The sequence below is a fragment of the Lemur catta genome, chromosome X (assembly GCF_020740605.2).
Source record: "Lemur catta isolate mLemCat1 chromosome X, mLemCat1.pri, whole genome shotgun sequence".
NCBI lineage: Eukaryota > Metazoa > Chordata > Mammalia > Primates > Lemuridae > Lemur > Lemur catta.
This window is the reverse complement of record NC_059155.1, coordinates 59734869-59762322: the sequence shown is the minus strand read 5'-3', so window position 1 is coordinate 59762322 and position 27454 is coordinate 59734869. Positions and strand designations below refer to the sequence as shown.

General features: G+C 51.5%; 1 protein-coding gene across 8 annotated transcripts; it reads left to right on the top strand.

The window, feature by feature from the left end:
* The first annotated feature begins 38 nt into the window (after positions 1–38).
* Positions 39–27237, top strand: RBM10 (RNA binding motif protein 10). Of its 8 annotated transcripts, none has more exons than XM_045538519.1 (25): positions 40–55; positions 141–285; positions 2020–2161; positions 11135–11318; positions 12751–12981; positions 14944–15013; positions 16866–16939; positions 18346–18432; positions 20570–20630; positions 20783–20959; positions 21344–21501; positions 21674–21771; positions 21872–21959; positions 22687–22873; positions 22982–23121; positions 23207–23324; positions 23410–23501; positions 23607–23771; positions 25489–25638; positions 25736–25801; positions 25877–26065; positions 26151–26225; positions 26499–26605; positions 26681–26810; positions 26897–27237. In XM_045538519.1, the coding sequence occupies exons 2-25, from the start codon at positions 216–218 to the stop codon at positions 27020–27022; spliced, it is 2985 nt and encodes a 994-aa protein (XP_045394475.1). In that variant the 5' UTR covers positions 40–55; positions 141–215; the 3' UTR covers positions 27023–27237. The 8 variants fall into 8 exon arrangements, with proteins under 8 accessions (XP_045394472.1, XP_045394473.1, XP_045394471.1 ...); XM_045538518.1 differs by having other exon boundaries at positions 21344–21504; XM_045538516.1 differs by having other exon boundaries at positions 39–55; positions 22687–23121.
* The last annotated feature ends 217 nt before the right edge of the window (positions 27238–27454 follow it).

Genomic DNA, 27454 nt, shown 5'->3' with positions numbered 1-27454 from the left:
ACCGGCTGCCTTCTCCTCGTCGCCATTTTGTGCTGGTGACTGCGGCCGGCTGGAAGTAGGTGGCAGAGGGTTTCTCTGGGAGGGCAGCGCGCTTGGCGCTTCTCCCCTCCTCCCTCCTCCCTCCTCCCTTCTGCCTCTAGCCTCGGACTTGGTTGTTCCGCGCACCGGCACCGGCTGAGCGGGGAGAGTTGAGGAGGTGGCGGCGGGCCGAGGTGATGTCTGGGAGCCCTCCCTTGACAGCCCGGGCCGAGAAGGTGAGCGTCGACGCTGGTCGTGGGGGCGGAGGTAAGGGGCCTGGGGCGGGAGGGCGGACTGCGGGCCGCTGGTGTGCGCGGATCAGAGAGATGCGTGTGCACTGTCTAAACCTGGGATGTGGGGGGGTGTCTTTTTTTTTGCGAGAGCAAAGGCGCGTGCGCGATTGGGACACGGGATGGGTGCACGCGGATTGGGGGAAGGGAGGCTACTCTTGTCCACTACAGCGAACTTTATCCGTGTATCCATGCAGAGGCAGGTGTCTGCGACTTTCGTGTGCTGACTACCCTGTTACTTTGGTGGTTACGGGGGAAATGTTCTGTGGTCTGGCCCCTATTCATGGGAAGGGGCGACAGAAGAAGAATGTATCACTCTGGTCTTTATCCTTGCGGCTGGGGCGGAGTGTCTATGACTCTGGTCCTTACCCATGGGCGGGGTTGGGGCAGCTGTCTCATTACTGGCCCTAACTTATCGGGTGGGAAGGGGAGTGCAAGGAATGTGTGTATGAATTATTGCGCTTTCTTTTGAGGAGTTCTTAGGTGTGATACTGGTGCTCATCCACTGAAAGGGGGCTCTGTGTGATTATGGCCCTTACTATGTGTTCCTTCTGTGATTTTGGCCCGTAGTTATTTGGGGCTTGTGTCTGTGGCTCTGGCTGCTTTGGCAGAGTCTGTTGAGGGTTTTGTATCTGGCTCTCAGCCACTGGGGCCCCTGGTTGTGATTATAACTCTTATCCATCTGGGAGCAGGTACCTCTGGTTCCCTGTGCCTTGAGGAGGAAGAGAAAATTGGTGTGTGTGCGTGTCTGTGTGTGTGCGCGCGCGCACGCGTGTGCACGTGAAAGAAAGGTGTGGTGGCAACCTAGGGTTGGGCAGGTCCTGTTACCGTCTGGCTTTACCTGATTCCCGTTCAGAGGGCGGGGCCTGAAGATTGTGGGATTCATCCTGACCCCTGGCTGAGGTCACAGGCCTCTCAGGACTCCCTTAGTTCTCATTGCAGCCCTGACAGTTGGATGAGGTGGCTGCCCCTCCATCCCAGCAGAAGAGCACAGTGGTTCAGAAGAGCCTCCCAAAGGGCCCCTTCTGCCTCTGGAAAACTTGGGCTCAGAGCCCCAGGGTGAGAGCCACCTTGGGAGCTGGCTGCACATAAGAGACAGGGCTCAGGGCTGAACCAGTTGCCATGTGAGGGCCAAGGCTGTGTTGGCCAGGAGCCCAGGGAGGTGGCAGCTGTCCAGTTGCCAAGTTCGCCCCTTCACACACCCCCAAGAGCCCTTCGGCGTCTTTTGCTGCCTTGTAGGGGGCAGCCAGCATTTTGCTGGGAGGATGAAATGGCATCTTGGAGCCCATGGAAGGAACCTACTGGGTGCCTGGGACTCCCACTGTTGTGAAGTCTTACTTTATGTGCCTAATCTCAGGCAAGTCATTCAGCACTGAGAGCTCCCCTGGGCATGCGGCCCCAGGCTTGAACTTGTCTACCAGTCTCTAGTGACAAAGCTCTGATCACACAGTGGGTGACCCCACCAGGTCTCTCTGCAAGATGCACCCTGTCTGATGAAGGCCTTGCTGTTTTCTAGGGCATTGGGCTCTAGCCTCATGTTTGTGTGGAAAGGAAGGGCTATCTTCTCACTATGATCCACAGGAGCATTGGGATCTGGAAAACAACATCCCTGGGCTGAGGAACAGCAGACAGCCTCAACAACAAGGGTTGCTCAGGGAGGGCCTCTCTGCCCCAACTCCCTTGACCCCTTTCTTCTTTCTGCTTTCCCCAGAGTCCCTGCAGGAGGCATCACCCAGGCTGGCAGATCATGGTGGCAGCAGCGGGGGTGGCTGGGAAGTGAAACGGAGCCAGCGGCTGAGGAGGGGCCCCAGCAGCCCCCGCAGGCCCTATCAGGACATGGAGTATGAAAGACGGTGAGTTATCTGCTCCCACCCCTCCCAAGCAGCCTAGGCTTGTCTCCGTGTGAGAATTGATCCACGAAGGTGCTAGCAGGAAGCTTCTGAGCAAAGGAAATCGGTCACAGATGATTGGTTCCTTTTCAGCTGACTTGTATTTGGTACTTGTTGTGACCCAGGACCTGTGCTAGGCTCTGGGAATACAGTGATAAATGAGACAGATAAGATTATAGCCTCCTAGGTACTCAGAGTTTCACAAGGGAGACCATGCGATTACAAAACAGCTTGCTGGGTACCATGGTTGGATGTGAGGGTGAGAAAGGATCGAGGGGGAAAAGTCAAGGCTGATGCCCAGGTTTCCAGCTTTGGTGACCCTGATAGATGTGTGGTGCCATTCACCATGAAAGCAGCCACTGGAGGAGCAGTAGGAGGAGAAGAGGCAGAGGTCAAGGTTGGGGCTGTAGCCAGGTTTTAGGGATGGTAGGGAGTGGCACCTTCAGAGTCAGAGTCAGGAATTTGCCCAGGACAGGTATGGGACAAGCCAGGTCAGATAGTGAGACATGCCAGGGACATGGTGGGCTGTAGTCAGCCTGATACTTGTCTTGAAATTGATACTCTTATACAGTTATTTTTTCAACTCTGGTATGAACAAGAAACAGTTGGGATGCCAGGTAAAATGCAGAGATCCTAATTAGAATTTGTTGCTTCCTCGCCATCCTGGTCGGTCACCCCAAGTGATCCTGAGGCAGGTGATCTAGCCATGACATCTTAAGGTTGCCAAGGAAAGCAGACCTAACTCTCCCAGAAAGCCTCTATTAAGAGTCAACAGATTTAAGGCTGGTTAGGGTGGCTTACACCACTAATCCTAGCACTTTGGGAAGCCAAGGCGGGAGGATCACTTGAAGACAGGAGTTTGAAACCAGCCTGGGCAACATAGCGAGACCCTGTCTCTACAAAAAATAAAGAATTAGCTGGGCATGGTGGTACATGCCTGTAATTCTAGCTACTTGGGAGGCTGAGACAAGAGGATCACTTGAGCCCTGGAGTTGGAGGCTGCAGTGAACTATGATCACACCACTGCACTCCAGCCTGGGTAACAGACAGAGACCTTATCTCTAAAAAAAAAATGAACAGGGAGAAAATAATTTTTAAAATGTTTTACAAGGGGTTTCTTCTACCACCACACCTTTTAAAAATATAGAATTATAACATTTTGTTTTCTGAAAAGTGAGTTCAAATTTGAGATATGGTCATCATCTACTGTTATTCAGTCTTGAGAATGTCTTTTAAAGTATATAGTGTTGTTTTGAGTGTCTGTGTTTTCAATTTACACAAATGACATAGTGCTAAAGTCTTTGTTCTGCTTCCTGAACTTTTTACTACTCAGTGCTGTGTTTTTAAGATCTGTCTTTATTGCCATGTGTATTTTAGTGCTTTGCTTCTAATTGCCACCAAGGGCACCATGGGGTGTGCCTATTGCCTTTTACTTAACTATTCCCCCAAGGATAGGTACTTTGATGTGCTAAAGTCATCCCTTTTTTTACCTTGTAAATTTGTGCTTTCAGAATCTTCTTTTTTCCTATCCCAAATCACAAAGATTCTTTCAATCTAAAGTTTTACCTTTTGCATTCAGGTCTTTAATACATCTAGAGTCCATTTTTTTTAATTTATAAGGAAATTTATTTCTCATAGTTTTGGAGGCCGGGAAGTCCAATACCAAGGTGCCAGCATTTAGTGGGGGCCTTCTTGCTGCCTTGCTGTGTCATCTCATGGCAGAATGCAAGAAGGTGAGAGAAGGAAAGAGAGAGGGAGAGGGGAGGGGGGAGACAAAGAGAGACATATTAGGTTCTGGTTTTATTTTCCTTCATATAGTGGGCAGTTTTTCCAGTACCACCTCCTAAATCATCCATTCCTTCTCTATTGTTTTGTGGTACCTCATCTGACTTCAAGTTCCCTTATGTACATGGTTTCATCTTGAGTGATATAATTTGTTCCATTGGTCTATTTGCTTATTCTTTTTTTTTTTTTTTTTTTTGAGACAGAGTCTCACTTTGTTGCCCGGGCTAGAGTGAGTGCCGTGGCATCAGCCTAGCTCACAGCAACCTCAGACTCCTGGGCTTAAGCGATCCTACTGCCTCAGCCTCCCGAGTAGCTGGGACTACAGGCATGAGCCACCATGCCCGGCTAATTTTTTTGTATATATATTTTTAGTTGGCCAGATAATTTCTTTCTATTTTAGTAGAGACGGGGTCTCACTCTTGCTCAGGCTGGTCTCGAACTCCTGACCTCGAGCGATCCACCCGCCTCAGCCTCCCAGAGCTAGGATTACAGGCGTGAGCCACCGCGCCCGGCCGTATTTGCTTATTCTTGTGACAGAACCTTATTTTTACTATTAGGGCTTTATAGAATATCTTAATAGTTCCCTCTTTGCTCTTACTTTTCGAAGTTGATTTAACCATTTGTGGAGCTTTATTCTATATAACAATTTTATCAAGTCCCTCAAAAACACTTAAGAATTTTGGTCGATATTTCATTGAATTTCTATATTAATTTGGGGAAATTTGTCATCTTTACAAGTAATAATCTCATCCAAGACCTGTATGGAGAATATTTTAAAATTTGTGTAAAGGGCATAAAAATCTGAATAAATGAAAATACAGATCTTGTGTATTCTTTGTTAAAGTAATCCCTAGGTACGTCAGTAATTTTCATTGACATCTTTTTTTTTCTTTTAATTTTTTTCATGCTGGTATTTGTTAGGGTAGAGGAAAGCTGTTGATTTCTGTAAGTTATCTTATTCCTGCTGTACTCTCTTATTATTTCTGATAGTTCATTGTTGATTCTGATGTTCTTTCTAAGTAGTTGGTCATGTATGCAAATCTATCCTGTCACTTCTTATTTTTTTCTTCACTTATAGCATTGTCCAGGACTTTTAGTACCATGTTAAATAGTATCAGTGGTACTGGGTGCACAAATTAAGATTCACTTTGGCTGGTTGTGGCTGAAAATCCAAAAAATAATGACTTAAACAAGATAGTTTGCTTTTCTTTCACATAAAATAAAGGCAATCTGCAGATAGGCGTTTAGTCCAGGGCTGATAGGCATCCCCTTCTGTGTAGCCATCCTCAATGCATGGTACTCGACACAACAGGAAGGAAGGGAAATAAAAGGGAATGTGTTTAAAGTTTCTTCATTAAGTATGACACGTGCAATAAGTTTTTAGAATGTAGCCTTTAATAAGTCAAGAAAATTCTCTTAATCTTAGTTTGCTAAGATTGATCATAAATGAGTATTAAACTTCAAAATCATGTGCTTTTTTTCCTCTTTTTGTGCATTTCATAATTTGTATTAAATTATGTTCTTGGCATTCTTGAGCTATACCCTACTTAATCATGGTATGTATGTATATTTTTATTGTAACTTATTTTGAAAATTCAAATTTATAGAAAAGTTGCAAGAAAGAATATAATGAACTCCCATATATCCTCTACCCAGAATCACTAATTGTAAATAATTTGCCACATCTGCACATTTACTTTATCAAACTATACCTTTACATACACATACACATACATACACAAACACACACATACACACACATTGTTTTTTTCTGAATCATTTGAATTAGTGGCAGACATGAATGACTCTTTAAGGTCCAGCAGCACGTATGTCCTAAGAACAAGGACTTTGTCTTCTGTAATCACAGTACACTTTCAATATCAGGAAATTTAACAATAGTATGATACTTTATCTTGTATAAAGCCCATATTCAGATGTCATCACTTGTCTCAATAACGTCGTTTCTTTTTTATTGTTGTTTTTTAGAGATGGGGTTTTAGACAGTTTTAGATTTTAGATGGTTTTTAGAGATGGGGTCTCACTCTGTCACCCAGGCTGGAGTGCAGTAGCATGATCATAGCTCACTGCAGTCTCCAAATTCTGGGCTTAAGTGATCTCCTGCCTCAGCCTTCCCAGTAGCTAGGACTACAGGCATGCCACCACCATACCTGGCTAAATTTTTTTTTTTTTTAGGGCCGGGCAGGCGGATCACTCGAGGTCAGGAGTTCAAGACCAGCCTGAGCAAGAGCGAGACCCCGGCTCTACTAAAAATAGAAAGAAATTAGCTGGACAACTAAAAATATATAGAAAAAATTAGCCAGGCATAGTGGTGCCTGCCTGTAGTCTCAGCTAGTCAGGAGGCTGAGGCAGAAGGTTCACTTGAGCCTAGGAATTTGAAGTTGCTGTGAGCTAGGCTGACGTCATGGAACTCTAGCCCAGGCAACAGAGCGAGACCCTGTCTCAAAAAAAAAAAAAAATTAGAAACAGGGTCTCACTCTGTTGCCCAGGCTGGTCTTAAACTCCTGGCCTCAAGCGATCCTCCCACCTCAGCCTCCCAAAGTACTGGGGTTATAAGGCATTAGCCACTGTGCCCAGCTAATAATATCCCTTATAGCTGGATTTCCCAGATATAGTTTCCAATCCAAGATCACATATTATGTTATGCTGCTTTGTATATTTAGTCTTTAATCTGTAACAGTTACTCAGTCTTTCTTGTTTTTTATGACCTTGATATATTTTTTGGTTTTTTTGTTTTTTTTTGAGACAGAGTCTTGCTTTGTCGCCCAGGCTAGAGTGAGTGCCGTGGCGTCAGCCTAGTGCACAGCAACCTCAAACTCCTGGGCTTAAGCGATCCTACTGCCTCAGCCTCCCGAGTAGCTGGGACTACAGGCATGCACCACCATGCCCGGCTAATTTTTTTTTTCTATATATATTTTAGTTGGCCAGATAATTTTACTTTCTATTTTTAGTAGAGACGAGGTCTCGCTCTTGCTCAGGCTGGTCTCGAACTTCTGACCTCGAGCGATCCACCCTCCTCGGCCTCCCAGAGTGCTAGGATTACAGGCGTGAGCCACCGTGCCCGGCCTCTTTTTTTTTTAATATAGGGTCTTGCTCTGTTTACCAGACTAGAGTGCAATGGCACGATCATAGCTCACTACAACCTCAAACTCCTGGGCTCAAGTGATCCTCCTGAGTAGCTAGGACTACAGGCACACACCACCACACCTGGCTAATGTTATTTGATGTAAGAAGTGAGGTAGATAAACAACTCTATTTTCTTGGGAGTCAACACATTTTTTTCTGTAAAGGGCCAGGTAGTAAATATTTTTGATGTTGCAGACTGTACTGTCCATGTTGCAACTGAAAGCAGTCATAGACAATATGTAAATGAATGGGTATAGCTGTGTCCAATAAAACTTTATTTAAGGAGACTGGATTTGGCCCACTGGCTGTAGTTTGATGATTCCTGGGCCAGGTAGTTACTGAATCTATTATTTATTGACTAATCCATTTTCCTGTTGTTGATTTGAAATATAACCTTTGGTTTATACTAAATTTCCATGTGTGTTTTTGTGTGCTATGGACTCTATTCTGTTTCACTGATCTGTCGATTCATGTCTTAATTGATCTACTTTTATAATATGTTTTATTTACATTTATTTATTTATTTATTTTGAGACAGAGTCTCACTCTCTTGCCTGGGCTAGAGTGCCGTAGCGTCAGCCTAGCTTAAAGCAACCTCAAACTCCTGGGCTCAAGCAATCCTCCTGCCTCAGCCTCCCGAGTAGCTGGGACTACAGGCATGCGCCACCATGCCCAGCTAATTTTTTCTATATATTTTTAGTTGTCCAGCTAATTTTTTTCTATTTTTAGTAGAGATGGGGTCTCACTCTTGCTCAGGCTGGTCTCGAACTCCTGAGCTCAAGCAATCTCCCGTCTCGGCCTCTCAGAGTGCTAGGATTATAGGCGTGAGCCACTGCACCTGGCCTATAATATGTTTTAATATTTGATAGAGGAGCTCTCTCCTTGTTAGTTTTTTTTTTTTAAAAACAATTTTCTCAACTTTTAAGTTGTTTCTTGTCCTTTGTTTTTTAAAACAGTACCACAATGAATAACATTTTTGTACATGTACATCTGTACATTAAGTTCCCAGAAGTAGAATTGTGGGTCAGAGGATATATAGATTTTTAGTTTTACCAGCTATTGCCAAATTCCCCTCCATAGGGATTGTTCCATTTTTTACTCCTACCAGCAGTGAGAGTGCCTGTTCCCCTACAGCCTTGCCAACAGAGTTTGTTGTCAAACATTTGGACTTTTGCAAATCTGTTAGGTTAAAAAATGTTCTGTCACAAATCTTCCTTACTGAAGAATTCCGAAAATAATAATTATTATTTAGTGATAATAATAATTACAAAATAATCATTTATAATTATAAATATAATAATTATAAATAGTAATCCCAAATAATGTAGATATTCCTCCCCCCAGGAGGTAGAGCTTAAGTCCTGTCCTCTTGAGTGTGGGCTGGTCTTAGGGACTCACTTCCAAAGAATATAGTATGGAAAGGGGAAAATAGACATTTTACAAGGCTGAAACCTGGCAGACACTGCCTGAGCCAGATGATCAAGGGTTAATATCACCATAAGTCACATTGGTATCATAAACTCTCTGCTATGATATGATCAGAAGGGTATCTCGCTTCTGTTGTGTGCTACTCAAAACAAAATAAAACAAAACAAAAATACCCCTGTAACCTCAAATCTAATCACAGGAACACATTAGACAAAGCCAAGTTGAGGGGCATTCTACAAAATACCTGACCAGTAATACTCTTCAAAACCGTTAAGGTCATCAAAACAAAACAAACAAGGAAAGACTGGAAAACTTTCACAGGCCAGAGAAGACAGAGGGGACAAGACAACTAAATGGTGTCCTGGATTAAATCCTGGAATGGAGAAAGGATATTAGGCCGGGCGTGGTGGTGGCTCATGCCTATAATCCTAGCCCTCTGGGAGGCTGAGGTGGGAGGATCACTTGAGCTCAGGAGTTTGAGACCAACCTGAGCAAGAGTGAGACTGCGTCTCTACCAAAAACAGAAAAAATTAGCCGGGCATGGTGGCATGCGCCTGAAGTCCCAGCTTCTCAGGAAGCTAAGGCAGGAGAAGTTTGACTTCATCAAGATCAGAAACTTAAATGTCAAAGGACACTTATCAAGAGAGTAAAAAGACAACCCACAGAATGAGTCACCATATTTACAAATCATATATCTGATAAGCGATTAATATCCAGAATATATGAAGAACTCTTATAACAACAAAACAACCCAATTCAAAAATGGACAAAGGACTTCAATAGACATTTCTCCAAAGAAGATATACAAGTGGTCAATAAGCACATGAAAAGATGCAAGATAAGTGTTGGTGAGGATGTGGAGAAATTGGAACCCTGTGCATTACCAGTAGGTAGAAATGTAAAATGGTGCCACTGCTGTGGAAAACCGTTTGGCAGTTCCATAAAAAGTTAAACATAGAATTACCATGTGATTCAGCAGTTCCACTCCTAGGTATATACCCAAAAGAATTGAAAGCAGGGACTCAGACAGATACTTATATACCAGTATTCATAGCAGCATTATTCACAATATCCAAAACAACCAAGAGGTGGAAACGATCTAAATGTCCATCAACAGATGAATGATAAACAGAATATGTGTACCGTGTTTATGTAGCCAGTGGGGGAAACTGGGTGAAGGGTACACGGGACCTCTCTGTAGTATCTTTGCAACTTCTGTTAATCTATAATTATCCTCAAATAAAAAGTTTTAAAGAACCTAACTATCCTTATTATTGAGGGTCATTATGCTGGACAGCAAGATTGGGCCTAAGCCTATAGGCTATTTAAAATACCAAATACTGGGCTGGGCACAGTGCCTCACACCCGTAATCTCAGCCTCCTGAGTAGCTGGGACTACAGGTGCACACCACCACTCCCAGATAATTTTTCCATTTTTCCACTCTTGTTCAGGCTGGTCTCGAACTCCTGACCTCAAGGGATCCTTCCGCCTCAGCCTCCCAAAGTGCTAGGATTACAGGTCCTTTTCAGCTTTTAACCTCTTTTCTTCCTTCCCTGTTTAATTCCTTTAGCTAGTGTCTCTAGAATAATGTTAAAAATGGTGTCGATAATGGACATGTTAGTGTTGTTCCTGACCATAATTGAAATCCTGTTAGTAGCATTCTTCTGTGGGGTCTGTCTTTTCTTGCTTGCTCATATTTTCTGTTTTTTTGTTTTTCTTTCTTTCTTTTCTTTTTTTTTAGAGGTGGCATCTTGCTCTGTTACCCAGGCTAGAGTGCAGTGGTGCAATCATAGCTCACTGCAACTTCGAACAAACATGTATTGGTTGCTTTTAGAATAGCTTTTTCATCATTATTTTATCCAAAACATAATTGTCGAGCACCTACTGAGTACCAGAAACTATGCTGAGCTTTGGGCAGTGTGGTAGTGAGCCAAGCAGCTATGGGCCCCTCATTTCCTGGAACCCATGGTCTTGGAATTCTTTTAACTCACCAAAGAAATGCAGATTAAATCAGCTTTGAGATAATTATTTTGTAATTATTGTGGTAGGAGAAGTTTTAACAAAGGAGCCTGCTATTGCTAGCAAGGTGACAATGAAACAGAGGGGTGGGGTGTGGTACACGATGGGGGGGAGCGGTTGGCAGAGACCTGCCCCCACTGGACCTTGCAGGCTTTGTGGGACCTTGGTGGGCATTTCGATGTTTTATCCTGAAACTAAGAAGGAGCCACCAAAGGGAATAAGACAGTTGGGTTCGATTGTCTTTGCCTTAGAGAATACTTACATTTGGGATTTGGGACGTAGGGACTGAACTGGGGAAGTCTGGGTGGAGGTGAGGAGACCAGTCAGGCCACAACTGAGGTGCAGTGTGGACCAGAGGGCACGGGGGAGGGATGCAGGAAGGCAGGTTGTGTTTGAGAGAGGTGTGGGGGCCATCTCCCTCTGTAGGGTAAGGATTTAGGAATCCGTGTCTGGGGGTGGGCCTGAGGGCCTAAAGGGAATGGACGGGTGAGGGTCATCCCTGCCTCTTGTACCTTTCAGAAAGGGCAACCCCTAATCCCTCCCTTTCCTTCTTCCCCTAGAGGTGGTCGTGGCGACAGGACCGGCCGTTATGGAGCCACCGACCGCTCACAGGATGATGGTGGGGAGAACCGCAGCCGAGACCACGACTACCGGGACATGGACTACCGTTCGTATCCCCGCGAATATGGGAGCCAGGAGGGCAAGCACGACTACGACGACTCATCTGAGGAGCAGAGTGCAGAGGTGAGGGCAGGGCTCCTGAAGGGCCTCTGTGTCTGGCTGCAGCACCGCGTGCAGGCAGCTCTCTGCTCCTGTGCCTCTTCAGACTGTGCTCGGTGGCTTTGCATCACCTGGAGAGCCTGTCCCTACTCCCCTCTCTGAGGACTCCTCTCCCAACCTGGGTCTCCCTGGCTTCCACACGCTTGGCTCTGTACTTCTGAAGGCCCCTGGCCACCACCTCTTTCCCTTTTTCCTGTTGTTTAGTTTGGGCCCATGGTTACTATGAGCCCTGTACTGCCTGCTCCCAGCTGACTTGGGGCATTCAAAGAGCCTCTTCCGTGGGACCCGGCGTCTGGGGTTGGAAGGGCACCCAGGGGCCTGGATAGCACCAAGCTGAGCAGTTCTGGGAGGCTAACCGTAGGCATTTCCAATGGTGACAGAGCCCCTAGACAGAAGAGAAGGACCCCTTGGGGGAGCCAGTGCCATGTTGGGTAGTTACCCTTAGGCTGAGGGGTGACACACGATGTTTACCATCAAGGAGCCCCCATGTGAGAGGAAGAAACAGCCTTGCCTTAGGGGAACCCCAGTTGGGGAGAGCAGTCAGGGATCTGGTCCAAGAAAGCAGGCAGATCTCCTGTCCAGCAGGGTGGGACCTGCTGCCCTCTGGAGGGTCCAGTGCAAAGATGCCTATAGTGGGCCACCAGCTTCAGTGGGGGACCAGGGGCTGAGGGCAGCCAGGCTTCCCCAGCTGTAAGCTATGCCTGGATGTCTTTGGGGGCACTGGGTGGGCCCTGGCCAGAGTGAGAGCAGAGCACCAAGTTATCTGGCTCTGGCCCCCTCTGCACGGGCAGGGTGTGGCCCCAGGCTTGGCCTGCTTGGTCCCAGGATGGATGGGTTTGCAACAACCAGAATCCCAGCAACCACACCCTGAGGTGTCAGACTGGTGGAGGAATGGCTGGGGCTGGGGCTCTGGCCAAGATCTAAAGCTATTCCTATGCCCCTAGCTTGGTTGCAGGGCCCAGATCCAGGCTGGGAACCATAGGAAATGTGTGGCCTTTGGTGGCACAGGGAACATTTGTGCACATACCAGCTGAGCTGGCGAATGAGGAGGATAGAAATCAAGGGCGGGGTCTGGTGTGCTGACTCCAGGCCATTTTGCCTCAAGGAGGCTTAAGCTGTGTCTTGTCACCTACCTTTGGGAGTTCCCCCATACTGGTACTGCCACCTACTTCTCCCCACCCTCTGAAAGCAGCCCCCAAAATATCCTGTGGAGAATTTGCAGCCCCCGAAGGGTTGCAGTCCAGGGCCTACCCACCTTGCCTGTCTGAGCCTTTAGCCGGAGCCCGCCCACCCCTGGCTTTCAGAGCCTGCTTGCCTCAGAGAGCCAGCGGCCAGCCCCTAGGCCCGCCCAGGCTGACTGCCTGTCTGGTGTCTCTCGTCTCATTCTGTCGGCCAGGATTCCTACGAGGCCTCCCCGGGCTCCGAGACTCAGCGTAGGCGGCGGCGGCGGCACAGGCACAGCCCCACCGGCCCGCCAGGCTTCCCCCGAGACGGCGACTATCGGGACCAGGACTATCGGACCGAGCAAGGGGAGGAGGAGGAGGAGGAGGAGGATGAGGAGGAGGAGGAGAAGGCCAGTAACATCGTCATGCTGAGGATGCTGCCACAGGCAGCCACTGAGGATGACGTACGTGCCCCCCCATGGCCCTGGGCAGGAGGCCAGGCTGGGTCTCCTCCAGGGCCCTCAACTTCTCCCCACCCCTCCCTCACCCCCAACCTCAGCACCTTTCATCCCTTCTCCCCAACTGGCTCCTGTTCCCCAGCACTGATCAGTCCTTTGTGGGCAAGCCCCATCGGCTCCTGGTCTGGAGGGAGGAGTGTCAGATAGGCCAGCTTGGCCAAGGGGTGATGGCCGTGGGTGTGGGAGGGAGAAGAGCAGTCCCGCACGTTCCCCTGGTCACCAGCCATTCTGCATGTGTGCATCGAGGGCCAGCTGCTCACTAGGCCCAATGCTGGCTATTGCCGGTGGCAGAGATGACGCCGGGACCCTGCAACCATTGGCCGAGGGCATGGGATTTTCTGGAATTTTATTCTCATTCTCCCCCATCCCCTTTTGTCAACAGCATCAAATCTCATCACTGGCCTGGCCACAGAGCCTTGGGTGGCTGCTAATAGTTTCCCCACACTGTTTGCCTTTGTGACATTTTCTCCCTTCCATCTTCCTCCCTTTATTTTCTTTTTCTTTTTTAAATTTTTTATCTATTTCTTTCTTCCCAAATGGGTCACTGGGAATGACCATCTTCTCCCTTTTCTCCTGTTTCCTTTTCATAGAGACTTCTCACAAGGAGCCACATTAAAACCCCAAGAGGACCATTACAGTAGTGTCCTTACCAGCCTCCCTGACTCTAGTCTTTCTTATTCCACTTCCCCCGTGAATTCTCTGATCAGCTTCCCTCTGTAATCTGCCGGCTACCCGTTTTGTAGCAGAGAAAATCCCACCTGTGTATTCGAGGGCTTCTAAAGTCTGGCCCACCTGCCCTGTTCAGGGTGAGACAGTAGCTGATTGCTAACATTGGTTGAGGATTTATCACAAGGTGGGCCACATGCTGGGTCTGATTTAATCCTTACAGTGGCCCTACAGGGAAAGTACTCTTTGTATTCCATCCTACGCATGAGGAAGGCAAGTGCCAAGCAGTGAAGTAACTTGACCCAGGTCCCACAGTAAGTGGAGGCTGGCGTCTGACCCTGGGCAGCTGGACCGCAGAGCCCACTCGCTTGCCACTTCCTGAGCCTTCCCTTAGTATTTGGAATCCTGATAAGCTCTTCCATGTATTTTTCCTTTTCGTGTGTGTGTGTGTGTGTGTGTGTGTGTGTGTGTGTGTGTGTGTGTGTATGTGTGTGTAAGGCTAATCTGTTTAACCTAATGAGGAAACTGAGGCCCACAGGCATGAAGAATCCTTCCCGTGAGTGCCTGGCATAGGCTCCCAGTCCTCCATAAGAGGCCCCACTGGCCTAGAGATGCTGCCTCACCTGGTCCAAATCCTAAATTGCCTCTGCAACTTCTCTCTGGCCTGCTTCATCCAGGAAGCTTTCCAAACCCCACGACTATGCCTTTTTGTCTCCACCCTAAGTTACTGCTAGACTGTGGTCTAGGACACACAGCTGGAATCTGCTCAGACTCCTGTCCTCCCTAGTTGGTATTTGTGTCATGGGTCTCTTTTGATGCAAGCTGGCGGGGTGGGGTGGGCAGTAATCCCCTTGCAAAGGGCAAATCACATCGCAGCTTTCCTTGCTTTGTGGCTGCCACCAAGCCCTTTGTCAGATCACCCTGCCCACCCTTCTTGAGTTGCTGGCTCTCTGGCTCTCTTACTGTTCTCTGTGCCCGCGAGGGTCATCTTGCTGCCATTCTTTACCTTGCTCTGTGCTCCTTTCTTCACTTTCTGACTCACTTTCTGCAGGTCTGGGGCTGAAAGCCAAGACTGGGTACTGGTGTGGGTCTGGGGCTGTTGTCACTCAGGGAAAAGCTCCAAAAGAGGCAGAGGAGACTGTGCACATCACTAACAACCCCTCAGGGTCCAGAGGCCTCCAGCCAGCCTCGGATACGGAGCGGCCTCATGCTGAGCCTGCTCCACTCTCTGTCTCCATATAGATCCGTGGCCAGCTGCAGTCCCACGGCGTCCAAGCACGGGAGGTCCGGCTGATGCGGAACAAATCCTCAGGTGAGCTTTTGTTCCCAGTGCCCTTGCCTTCCGCTGGCCAGCCTCAGCCTCCAAATCTCCCTCCTGCCTCTGCCTTCTCCGTCCCCCTCCCTCCCCTGCCTTCCTGCCACAACTGGGAGTGGGCAGCTTGGGGGGTACCCTCTCTTCTTCTCTCCCCCTTTCCCCATTCCTCACAGCTCCAGCCAGCAGCCTCTCCCAGCACCCCCTCTTCTATTAGGGAGGGGGTGCAGCTCTGAGCTGAGCTGAGCACTCCTGGGGGCAGGGCCAGGGCCAGGCTCCAGGGAACCTCCTCTTTGGGACTCTGATGAGTATCTGAGGTGGTAACCCCCTCCCAATACACTCCCTTCCCTCTCCTTTCTTTTCCTTCGTCTGCCTCTTGCTCTCCCCTACATGTTTCTGGTAACAGCCTCTGACCAGAAAGTAGGTCTGACAGGGCCCCACCCATGTGTCCCAAGAGGGGAGGCAGGGGATGGCTGTTTTCCAAGGGTGCATCCCAAGGAGCAGCCAGGACTTTCTGGCCTCATCTGTTCCCTCCCTCCCTCTTACAGGCTGCTTGGAGCTGGCCTGAGGTTAGCAGGGGGTGGGGTGGGGGGGGGTTGTCTCTGCAGGACCTCTGCCCAGGCTTCCCAAGGCAGGCACAGTGGGGCCTCACTCTGCCTGGGCTTCTCTCTCCATCTTTCAGTCTCTCTCCTCCCCACACGTCCACATATATCTCTTTCTCTCTCTTTCTCTCTCTCTCTCTCTCAGCCTCTCTCTCTCTCTCTCTCTCTGATTATACCATTCCATCCTCCTATGCATCTCAACAGTCATTTCTTTTGGAGATCAAGCATGCCCCCTAATCCCTGCCACATTCAAGCCCTCCCTGTGTATCCACCTCTGAAGGAGATGCTTTCCTGAGGCCTCAAGCCCTGAATCCCTCTCCCAACCCTGGCCAGGCCTGGAGAGTCTCTCTTGGTTGCATGTAGGTCTTGCTCTGCTTCAACCCAACTAGACCACACACTGACAGATTTTGGGTCTGTCTCTCTCCCCAAGGAGGTGTCCCAGGTGCAGCCTCTCGATGGCCCTGGGCACCTCTCCCAGGTACCCACTGATTCTTACCTTTAAGGTCCTCCTGGCCAATCCCAGCCTCCATTCTCCTTCTGTCTAGGAGGACCTGGACCGTTGGTGGCTGTAGTGTCCCCCCTGTGGCCCTAATGTGGCTCCCTAGCGAGGCTTATCTCCCATGCACTGTTGTGAAGCTGAGATGAGATCTTGTCCCTAACCACCCCCAGGTCCCAATGGGCCAGGAGCCTTCCTGGCCTCACAGAGCAGCCTGGCCCAGCTTCTCTTTGGCTCCTGTGATTTAATGCCTGCTACAGGACCCCTCCTCAGTGCCCCTGGCCTTGTGCTAGGCCTGCCCTTGAGTTATTTATTCTGGCCCATGTGGAGCCAGCAGCCTGCCCACTTCCCCCTCTTTCCTACTCTGGAGGCAGAGCTCTCCTTGTACCCTTTTCCTCCCTGCTGTTTCTCTCCGTCTCTGTCACCCCAGACTGGCAGGTCTGCCTAAGCCCCATCTCTCTGTCTCTCTTCCCAGTTGGTGTGTGTGTCTCTCCTCCCACCCCAACCTCTCTCCTCCTCTGTTGTTCTCCCTCCCTCTTCCCTCTTTTCTGCCCTTCCTGGCCATCTACTTTGCCTCCTCCACCCCCTAGTCTTTCTCTCTCTGATTGCTTCTTTCTCTTCCTTTCTTCCTTTTTCCTCTTCCCCCTTCCCTCTCTGCCCCTGGTCCTCTCCCCTCGGGTCCCGCCCCCGGGAACGCCGTGTGTCCAAAGCTGTTGACTAACCCACTGCGTCTGTATCTGAATGCTGTCTCCAGGTCAGAGCCGGGGCTTCGCCTTCGTCGAGTTTAGTCACTTGCAGGACGCTACACGATGGATGGAAGCCAATCAGGTTGCTTTGCCGCACTTGAACCCCCCCCCCCCAAACAAATACTACTTTGTAATCGAGCGCTCCCCATCGCCTGATTCTTACGGACACAGTTCCCTGCCCTGTGGCCCTGTGTCCCATCCCCCCTGCCCCCTTTCTCCCCTTCCTGACCCTCACTATCTCCTCTTCCCATCTCTCGCCACCCCACTGGGCTTCCCATCCAGAGCCCACACTCGCCACTGGCCCCTTCCTACAGCCGAGCACTAGTGCTGCCTCTCCACCTCGCCCAACTGAGCTTTCAGAGAAGGAGCTGCCAGGGTGGGTTCTTTCACTCAGCTTCCTACTACCCAGGGGACAGGGTGGGTCCCAGGGGGACCGCCCTGCTCTGGGCTTAGCTGGAGCTAGGATTTCGTTCTGCTCTCAGGACCACTGGAAGTCCCACCACTAGGGAACTTAGCTGCTGGCACACTAACTAGCAGGACCCCTTTTGTCAGCCCTCTCCCTGAATGTGAATGTGGCCCTTTGATTTCCATGCAGGGGGACAGCACTGCTCTGTTGATCTAAAGTACCAGTCGAGTGTGATAGTTTCGTTGACAGCATGTACTCACTTCTCTCGCCCCTACCCTTCCCATTGCACCTCCGCACTCCAGGAGGTACCACCTCAGGCAGCTCGTCTTCTCGGTGAGGACCTGTGTGCAGTCAGCATCGGAGGGAGCCTGCTCCCCCCGCCTGGCACGGGATCCCAACCCAGCAGCTTTGGGACCTTCCGACACCCAGGGATCTGCTCTGGTCACCCACTCCCTGCCCACATTGTTGGTGTAGGGCACTGAAGAAAAGCTTCAGGGGAGGAAGAGACACCTGGTAGAGGCAGCCCTGGGACCGTCTCTGCAGGGTTGATAGGCTAGCGCCATGGGCCCAGGACCCAGCCATCCATGGGAAGACAGCCTCATGGCAGGAACTTCCGTCTGTTCGATATGGCTCTTTCTTTTTCCCCTTCTCCAGCACTAGCGCACCTGCGCGCTCTCTCTCTTCTTCTCTCCCCTCCTCTCCTGCCCCCTCCCTGTCTCCCCTTACCCCCAAGTGTAGCCTGTGTAGTGCTGGCCCGGGGTGTGGCCTGGCAGCGTCAGGGCCGAGTGGGGAGTTCTCCCCACTGTCCGGCAAGCGTTGGTCAGCCGAGCACTGTATGCCTGGTGGTGTGTGTTCACGTGTGTGCGTGCGTGTGCCCGGAAAAGCAGCAAACAGCTGCGCCCGAGAGCTGTGGTGCTTTCCCTCCCTCCCTTCCTTCTTCCCTCCATCCGTTCTCCAACCTCCCTCCGTTCCCTGTCCCTCATCCATCCAGCTGAAGGGCTCGCTCACTCTCTTCTCCTGTGCTGAAACGGTGCGTGGGGCACTGCTGCCTGGGCCTCACTGCACTCTGCTTTTTCCCACAGCATTCCCTCAACATCCTGGGCCAGAAGGTGTCCATGCACTACAGCGACCCCAAGCCCAAGATCAATGAAGACTGGCTGTGCAATAAGGTACAGGGGCGGTGGGCAGCAGTTGCCATGGAGAGAAGCAGCAACAGCAGTGGTGGCAACTTCTCTCTCTCTCACTCTCTCTCTCTTTCTCTGGGGCCTGTGAGGTGGTGTGGGTGTCGAGGCCTTGCTCAGCTCAGGTAGCCACATTCCTAGCCAGTCAGTCATTCACATATGTGGGCTCAGTGTCCAATTGGTGCCAGGCTCTGTCCTCATAAAACGCAGTCTTGCCTGGAGTCCCAGTATACTTCAAAGAAAGTATTTACATAGATGGCAAATTAGTGACAGCATAGGTATGGAGTGGTGTGTGGAGGGTGGGCTTCAGAGCCAGACTGGCTAGAATGAGACTATCCTGGGTTGGACTTGATTCTGGCCAGGTGCCTCATTTGCCTCTCTTTGCCTCATTTTCCCCATCTCTAAAATAGAAATACTAATGATAACCTCTCCCAAAAGGTGGTTGAGGGGATTAAATTGTATTGATAAGAGGGTAACACTTAGAATAACACCTGGCCCACAGTTGACACAGTCTGACAGACCTGCTGTCTTGAAGGAAAAGCATGGAGTGTTCTGAGAGCTCATATCAGGGAACTCAGCCTTGAAGGCCACTCTGACAAAGCCATGTCAGACCTGAGACTGGAGGGTACAGGATGTAGATTTTGTAGGCACCTCTGTATTCCCCAAGAGGAAGCTGAGGCTCAGAGAGGTGGGACTGTGGGTGAGCCTCTAGCCATGATTTGCTCCTGATCACAGGGACCACAGATGCCACAGTGGATCCAGGTCTGCCCTCGGGGCCAGCTTTGCAGTGCCACAGACCCACTTTCCACGGGCATCTGTCAGTCCTGAAACGTAAAAGTTCTATCAGAAGGCGGGTGCTCAACATGTCTGGAGAAGTAGGGACAAAGTGACAGTGGAACTCCGTCCCTCCTGTATTTCCAGATAGTCCTCAAAACCAGGGAATTCTCTTCAACGCCTTCCCCTCCTTTATACCCCACATTCTGTCGGTCACCAGATCCTGTTGCTTCCATCATAGAAATGCCACCTTCCCTCCCTTGCCATTCCCACTGTTGATGCCAGTCGTCATGCACTCTTACCCACTGGCCATGGAGCCCTCTCTGGTATGCTGGCCTCTTGACTCTTTCTCCCACCCTCTCACCTGGAACATTCCTAAACACCACCTCTGACCACGCCCTCCTCTGCTTAAAAACCCCCGTGGCTCTGAGGTTAAGCATAAGATCCTCCCTCGCGCTGGCTTCCCTCCCTGTCGTGGATTTTGCTTCTCCCCTTACCCTATACCAGCTGTGGAAAATCCATTGTTCATTTTTGCTGCTAGGAATCCCTTCCCAGCAAAACTAAACTAAAACTGTGCTTCCCAGATCAAGCATCCCTGTTTTTGTGCAGCCCTCCTTGACTGTCCCCAGCCCAGTGAGCTGTGCCACTTGCTGGTGGACAGTCCACACAGACTGACCTGTTCCTCTTCATGCTGTGTCTGTGCCCCTGCTGTCAGGCCATGAGAGCAGAGGCCACATCCTTACCACCTGGGACAGGGCCTGGCATAGGAACAGGGCTTTGTACCTGACTCTGGAACAGAGATAGAATGTAGTAGAAGCTGGGGGATCTCCGGAGGCTGGGATAATCAAGGAACATTTCTCAAGAGTAGCAGGATTGGCAGAGGGAGGGGTGGGAGGAAAATAAAATGGTAGCAGGATCCACCGAAGTCCTAAAGGTAAAGATGGGGGACGGGGGAGTTCGGAAAAAGGCGAAACGTTGAATAGAGAAACTCCTGAATAGAGAAGCAAGTTTTAGGAAGAACCATCTACTAAAGGGACTGTGGGGGTACAGTCCTGGGAGTTGGTGGCCCTGAGAAGGCAAAGGGAGGGGGGGAGGCAGTAGTTGTAACAGGTGGGGGAGTTGTTGATTCCTGAGCTGAGAGGGAAGCACTGAGGACAAATTTGAGACTGTAAAGGGAAAAGTCACAGGACTGAGAATGACAGCAAAAGTTCCAGAAGGCACCTGCCACCCCTCATCCAGGGACCTTCCTTCCTGAGGCATTGTGGGGTTCCTAGGGGAATCTCTGGATCCATCTTTAGAGGGTGCAGTGGAAAGCCCTGCCCCCTCTAACATACTGGCCTGTGTTTCACAGTGTGGTGTCCAGAACTTCAAACGCCGTGAGAAATGCTTCAAGTGTGGCGTGCCCAAGTCAGGTGAGGCCCACCTACCTCCCCCAACTCCACAGGACATGGGGGCTGGGAAGAAGGTTGAGGGGCCCGTGCTCAGGGGTTGGTGGGGGGAGGAGGGTGACCAGTCGTGGAGCCTCCCCCTTTGTCACCAGCATGTCTCCCCTCACCCCTGACAGAAGCAGAGCAGAAGCTGCCCCTCGGCACAAGGCTGGATCAGCAGACACTGCCGCTGGGCGGCCGGGAGCTAAGCCAGGGTCTGCTTCCCCTGCCGCAGCCCTACCAGGCCCAGGGGGTGCTGGCCTCCCAAGCCCTGTCCCAGGGCTCAGAGCCAAGCTCGGAGAATGCCAACGACAGTGAGTCAGTTGTTCTTCCTTCTTCCTCTGTGCCCTGGGGTGTCTGGGCTGGGCTCGCCAAGGCCAGAGAAATGATAGTGAGCAGGAGGACTTCGTCCTCACAGGTGTTTCCCCAATGGGGGTTAGATGCGTGATGTAGGGTGGGCAGGGGAGGAGCATCACCCGACTGGCTTTGGGGATGTGTTGGGAAGCTTCTTGGCAGATGAGCAGCTGGGCTGGCACCTAGACTGACAAGCAGAGTTTATCCAGGAGGAAGAGAAGGTGAGAGGGAGCCACGGGGGCAAAGGCATGTAGGCCAGAGGAAAGCGAGCAGTGGGGAGCCCCAAAGGGTGGGGCTGGAGCAGAATGTGGAGGTGCCCCCTAACACTGGGCCCCTTCCCACAGCCATCATCTTGCGCAACCTGAACCCACACAGCACCATGGACTCCATCCTCGGGGCCCTGGCACCCTATGCAGTGCTGTCCTCCTCCAATGTGCGTGTCATCAAAGACAAGCAGACCCAACTGAACCGTGGCTTCGCCTTCATCCAGCTCTCCACCATCGTGGTGAGGGCGGCACAGGGGGGGGCCGGGCAGCCGGGGTCCCGGCCCCCAGGGCGGGGAGGAGGGCCCTTCCCCCGTGCCCCACCGCGGCCCCAAGCCTGGAAACAGGGCAATGGAGCCGGGGGCCTCCCCGGGCCTGACCCTTCTATCCCTACCTCCCCTCCTCCTGTAGGAGGCAGCCCAGCTGTTGCAGATTCTGCAGGCCCTGCACCCACCGCTCACCATCGATGGCAAGACCATCAACGTTGAGTTTGCCAAGGGTTCTAAGAGGTCAGGGCCCCATCTGTGTCCCTTCCCGGTTTGCCCCCCAGCTTGGGGCTGCCACCTCAAGGCCTCCCATCTCACTCCCAGTCTCTAACATCCTCCTCAGGGACATGGCCTCCAACGAAGGCAGCCGCATCAATGCTGCCTCTGTGGCCAGTACTGCCATTGCTGCGGCCCAGTGGGCCATCTCACAGGTACTCAAACCTCCCACCACACCCTCCACTGACCCAAGACTTGGGCTCTGTCAACCCTCCTGCACCCTCTCTGCAAGCAGGAGGGCTGGCTTGCTATCTGTGGACATAAAACCCTGTCCCAGTGGCTGGCATGGTCCCCTCTACCTTGCTTCTGACTCTCTTTGACTCCCTGGTCCATTCCCAGTCCGTCCTCGCTGCAGTTCTCTTCCCAGCTGCCTCCCAGGCGTTCATTTGCAGTGCCATCGTGGCTGGGGTTCTGTTGTTTGCTGGGTTTTTTTATGGTCCTGAATTCGTACATGTTACATATTCCTTATGTGTACATATGTGTCATATGATAGTTGTACCATATGATATATGTATCATATATATGGTACACGTATCATGTATATGGTATAGTATCATATGTTCCTGAGTAAAAAAAAATTTATGAGTGGTTGAGAGAAATTGGGAGATGAGAATGAAGTGAGAGGATGGTGTCTTTTTGTCGGACACCCAACACAAACACCACACACACCAGTATCAGCCCTGGGAGCATCTTGGAGTGCATCTGTTTTTGAGTCTTGTTTTTGCCACTGCCCTTTTCTCATGGCCAGGCAGCTTCACTTAAGGCTGCATGCTTTTCTGTCAGGTAGAAACATGACCCCCATGTGTGGGACAGGTGCTTCTAGCAGGTTCCCCCTCACCACCCCCCTCCTGTTCTAATGAGCCCCTCCCACCTGCCCCTCAGGCCTCCCAGGGTGGGGAGGGTGCCTGGGCCACCCCTGAGGAGCCACCGGTCGACTACAGCTACTACCAACAGGATGAGGGCTATGGCGGCAGCCAGGGCACAGAGTCCTCCCTCTATGCCCATGGCTACCTCAAGGGCACCAAGGGCCCTGGCATCACTGGAACCAAAGGGGACCCGGCTGGAGCAGGTGAGCCCCAGCATCTCTCCTGTACCTGGGGCGGGGTGACCAGCAAGCATAGGGTCCCAGGCCCCGCCATTCACAGGCGTTCTTCTCCCTCCCTGTCCCTCTTTACAGGTCCTGAGGCCTCCTTAGAGCCCGGGGCAGACTCAGTGTCTCTGCAGGCTTTCCCCCGCGCCCAGCCTGGTGCTGCCCCTGGCATCTATCAACAATCAGCTGAGGCAAGCAGCAGCCAGGGTGCCACTGCCAACAGCCAGGTGAGTCCTGGGTATCCCGGGGAGGCAGGCAGGGGTGGCACTGGCAGACACTGAGCCCTGTTTTCCTGTCTGGCCCCATGACCAGTCATATACCATCATGTCACCTGCCGTGCTCAAATCTGAGCTCCAGAGCCCCACCCATCCCAGCTCTGCCCTACCACCGGCCACCAGCCCCACTGGGCAGGAATCCTACAGCCAGTACCGTGAGTAGCCATGGCCTGTGGGTAGAAGGTAGGGAATTCTTAACAAAGCAGGGAGAGCGTGACCTCCTCTCCCCTCACCCACCAGCTGTTCCTGACGTCTCCACCTACCAGTACGATGAGACATCCGGCTACTACTATGACCCCCAGACTGGCCTTTACTATGACCCCAATTCCCAGGTGATAGGGCAACCCAGGGAAGGGTCGGGTTGCGGGGTAGCTGGCCCTGCAGGTCCCCTTCCTGGAGTCTTCCCTCATGTCCCCTCTTCATTCCTCCTCCCCCAGTATTACTACAACGCTCAGAGCCAGCAGTACCTGTACTGGGATGGGGAGAGGCGCACCTACGTTCCTGCCCTGGAGCAGTCAGCTGATGGGCATAAGGAGGCCGGGCCACCCTCAAAGGAGGGCAAGGAGAAGAAGGAGAAGCACAAGACCAAGACAGCCCAACAGGTGAACACTAGGGTCCCACAGTCACTGGCTGGCACTTGGTACCTTCCACTGACTGCAACTGTGTCATCTCTTGCCCTCTACTGCTCAAGGGAGTGGGGCGGTAGGTGTTTTTGGACATGGGCAGTAACTGCTCAAGCCAGACCGGGCACCTGGCCCAGCTCTGCTCTTTGCTGCGTGGCCTTGGGCCAGAGCAGTCTCCTCAGTACATGGCAGGGCTGCCTACCTCTATGAGGTGGCTTGTGTCATCCAAGTGAGCCCTGTCGGCTTTCTTCTGTCCCACGGTGGGAATCCTCACACACTGCTGATGGGTACATATGTATCCCAGAGAAATTCTCACAGACCCATAGTGGGTGGGCAGGAAAGCCATTGCAGTGTTTTGTGATAGTGGGCAGTTGGACGGCACCTCAGTGTCTGTGGAGGAAGGGTACAACATTCTGGGTATAACATTTAAAACAAAACACCAGGTGTTTGCTCAGCAACCTATGAATTCTAAAAATGGTGATGTGCACAGGGCATAACACAGAATACAGAATATGGCATTGTGTCACATATATAAATTAACATTATGCACAGAGTCCAGTGCAGTGGCTTGAGCCTGTAATCCCAGCTACTCAGGAGGCTGAGGTAGGAGGATCACTTAAGGCCAGGAGTTCAAGATCAGCCTGGGCAATATAGGGAGACTTTGTCTCAAAAAAAATAAAATTGTACAAAGGTAAGCAATCCTGTTCATTTTTAAATGATAAAATGGAAACACAGCAAACATAACAACGTGGGTATCTGTGAGAATAGACATGCCATGACAATACCACAGACTGGATGATTCATAAGGAAGAGGAATTTATTTGGCTCACAGTTCTGTAAGCTGGGAAGTCCAAGACCATGGCACCAGCATCTGCTGAGGGCCTTCTTGCTGCATCATAACATGGCAAGAGGACGACAGAGTATGCATGAGAGAAAGGGACATCGCGCTAAACTCATTCTTTTTGTCAGGAACCCACTCTCTCAGTAATAGCATTAATCCCTTCGCGAGGACAGAGGCCTCAGACTTCATCCCCTCTTAAAGGCCCTACCTCCCAACACTGTTGCATTGGTGGGGATTAAGTTTCCAACCCATGAACTTCAGGGGACACATTCAAACCATAGCAGGGAGTGTGGCCAGAAAGGGGCTTGACACAGAGCACCAGTGACTGATGACAGAGAAATAGGAACTTGTACCTCTCACCTTTTGCTTGTTCTGCCTCAAACTCCCATTATCTGCCTCCCAGACAGGCTTGCCACTCTGCCCAAACTGTTTCTGCTGCCTCGTCATTGCAAACCAAAGGGGGTGGGGGCACGGGGATGTTCAGAGATGAGGTCGGTAGGGGCTAGGGTGCTGAGCGCCTTGCAGGCTGTGGTCACCAGTTTGGGTTTATTCTTGGTGTGATGGAAAGCCAAGGAAGGGTTTGGAGGAAGTTATACTGGGCGGGAAGTAGTTTATAGTTTGTGATAGAGTCCTCTGCTGTGACAGGTGTGCAAGAGCCATAGCCCAGACCAAGCGAAGCCCACTGTGGTGGTTCAGACTAGAGATGGTGGGCGGCCGTGCCGGTGGGCGGCCCGGGTTTGAGGTTGTGAGGCAGAAGCGTTGTGGGCTGCTGCAAGGGCAGTGGGTCAGCCGATGGAGTTGGTGGTCCTGGCAGCATGAGGGTTCTGGAAACCTCACCCCTACACTCACCCCCAGATTGCCAAGGACATGGAACGCTGGGCTCGCAGTCTCAACAAACAAAAAGAAAACTTCAAAAACAGTTTCCAGCCTATCAGCTCCCTGCGTGATGACGAAAGGCGGGAGTCAGCCACCGCAGATGCTGGCTATGCCATCCTTGAGAAGAAGGTGTGTTGTGGCCACCCACCTGCACCCTGCCCTTCAATCTTGTCCTTCCTCCGGGCCTTCCGTGGAGTCCCTGAATTTCTGTGTCCCTTCACTCCAGGGAGCACTAGCTGAGAGACAGCACACCAGCATGGATCTCCCAAAATTGGCCAGTGACGACCGCCCAGTGAGTCCCTGGGGCAGAAAGGGGCAGGGAGCTCTGATCTGGCCAGGCCTGACCACCCACCCTCACCCTCTGCAGAGCCCACCCAGGGGATTGGTGGCAGCCTACAGCGGGGAGAGTGACAGTGAGGAGGAGCAGGAGCGTGGGGGCCCCGAGCGGGAGGAAAAGCTCACCGACTGGCAGAAGCTGGCCTGTCTGCTCTGCCGGCGTCAGTTCCCCAGCAAGGAAGCACTTATCCGGCACCAGCAGCTCTCAGGGCTCCACAAGGTGACTGACAGGAGGGTTGGCAGGGCACTTGGGGCCTGGCCCACCCCAGCCCAGCCTCTTACTCCTTGTACTGTCCCCCTTGCAGCAAAACCTTGAGATTCACCGGCGAGCGCACTTATCAGAAAACGAGCTAGAAGCACTTGAAAAGAATGACATGGAGGTGAGGTGTGACCTGTTCCTGGGGTCCCTGCCCTCGGGTTCCTTCCTAGTCCCTGTCCCCTCAGGCAGCTGGACTTCCGGTTCTCATATTCTGTCCCCATGAGGCTTCTTCCCAGCACCCCCACCCCAGCCGCTTCCACCTACCATGTCCTGACCCTCAGGATGGGTCCCTGTTGGCCAGGTGGAGCTCCCTGTGGGACCCCAGCCCCATGCCCATGTTTCCTGAAAACAGCAGCCAGATCCCCAAAATTCACACATGCACACAAACTTTTAGCAAATGAAGTACCGGGACCGAGCAGCTGAACGCAGAGAGAAGTATGGCATCCCCGAGCCCCCAGAGCCCAAGAGGAGGAAGTACGGCGGCATATCTACGGCCTCCGTGTGAGTGCCCGGGGCCAGGTGAGGGGGCCTGGGGCCTGCAGGCCTACCACTCACACTGTACACTGTCCCCTGCAGAGACTTTGAGCAGCCCACCCGGGATGGGCTGGGCAGTGACAACATTGGCAGTCGCATGCTCCAGGCCATGGGCTGGAAAGAGGGCAGTGGCCTGGGCCGCAAGAAGCAGGGCATTGTAACGCCCATTGAGGTGAGTCTCCCGTGATCCTGTGCCTGTCCCCCAGGACTCCCCACAGCGTCCCTGCCAACCTGACAGAGCCTGCCTCCCTCACACAGGCCCAAACACGGGTGCGGGGCTCCGGCCTGGGGGCCCGGGGCAGCTCCTATGGGGTCACCTCAACCGAGTCCTACAAAGAGACACTGCACAAGACAATGGTGACCCGCTTCAACGAGGCCCAGTGAGCAACTGCAAGAACAACTTCTGTATACGTTGGGTGTTCATCCTGAGGCAGGGGAGGATAAAATGCTGGGTGGTCTGAGGGAGGCCCTGCTCCTGTTAGCCAGCCCACTACCCAGCCAGAGAGGCCCTGATCAAATCAAATTTTGAGTTGATGACTTTTGTTGGAAAATTGGGCTGGGATCGTGTTTTTTTTGTAATAAAAGCTGAAAAGTCTGCATCTTGCATCTCTTCTTTCTCATGCTCTAGCGTGGTTTATGGCCCACACAGAAACAGAGACACAAACATAGATGGACAGGGGCCTCATTAGTAGGCCTAAGCAGGTGTGGCATTGGTGGCATTCATGGTGTCTGGAACATAGTGCCAGAACATGGAGTTTTGACCTGTACCCTGTAAACTAAAATAAAATTTGAATTCTCACTCCCCCACCAGCTGAC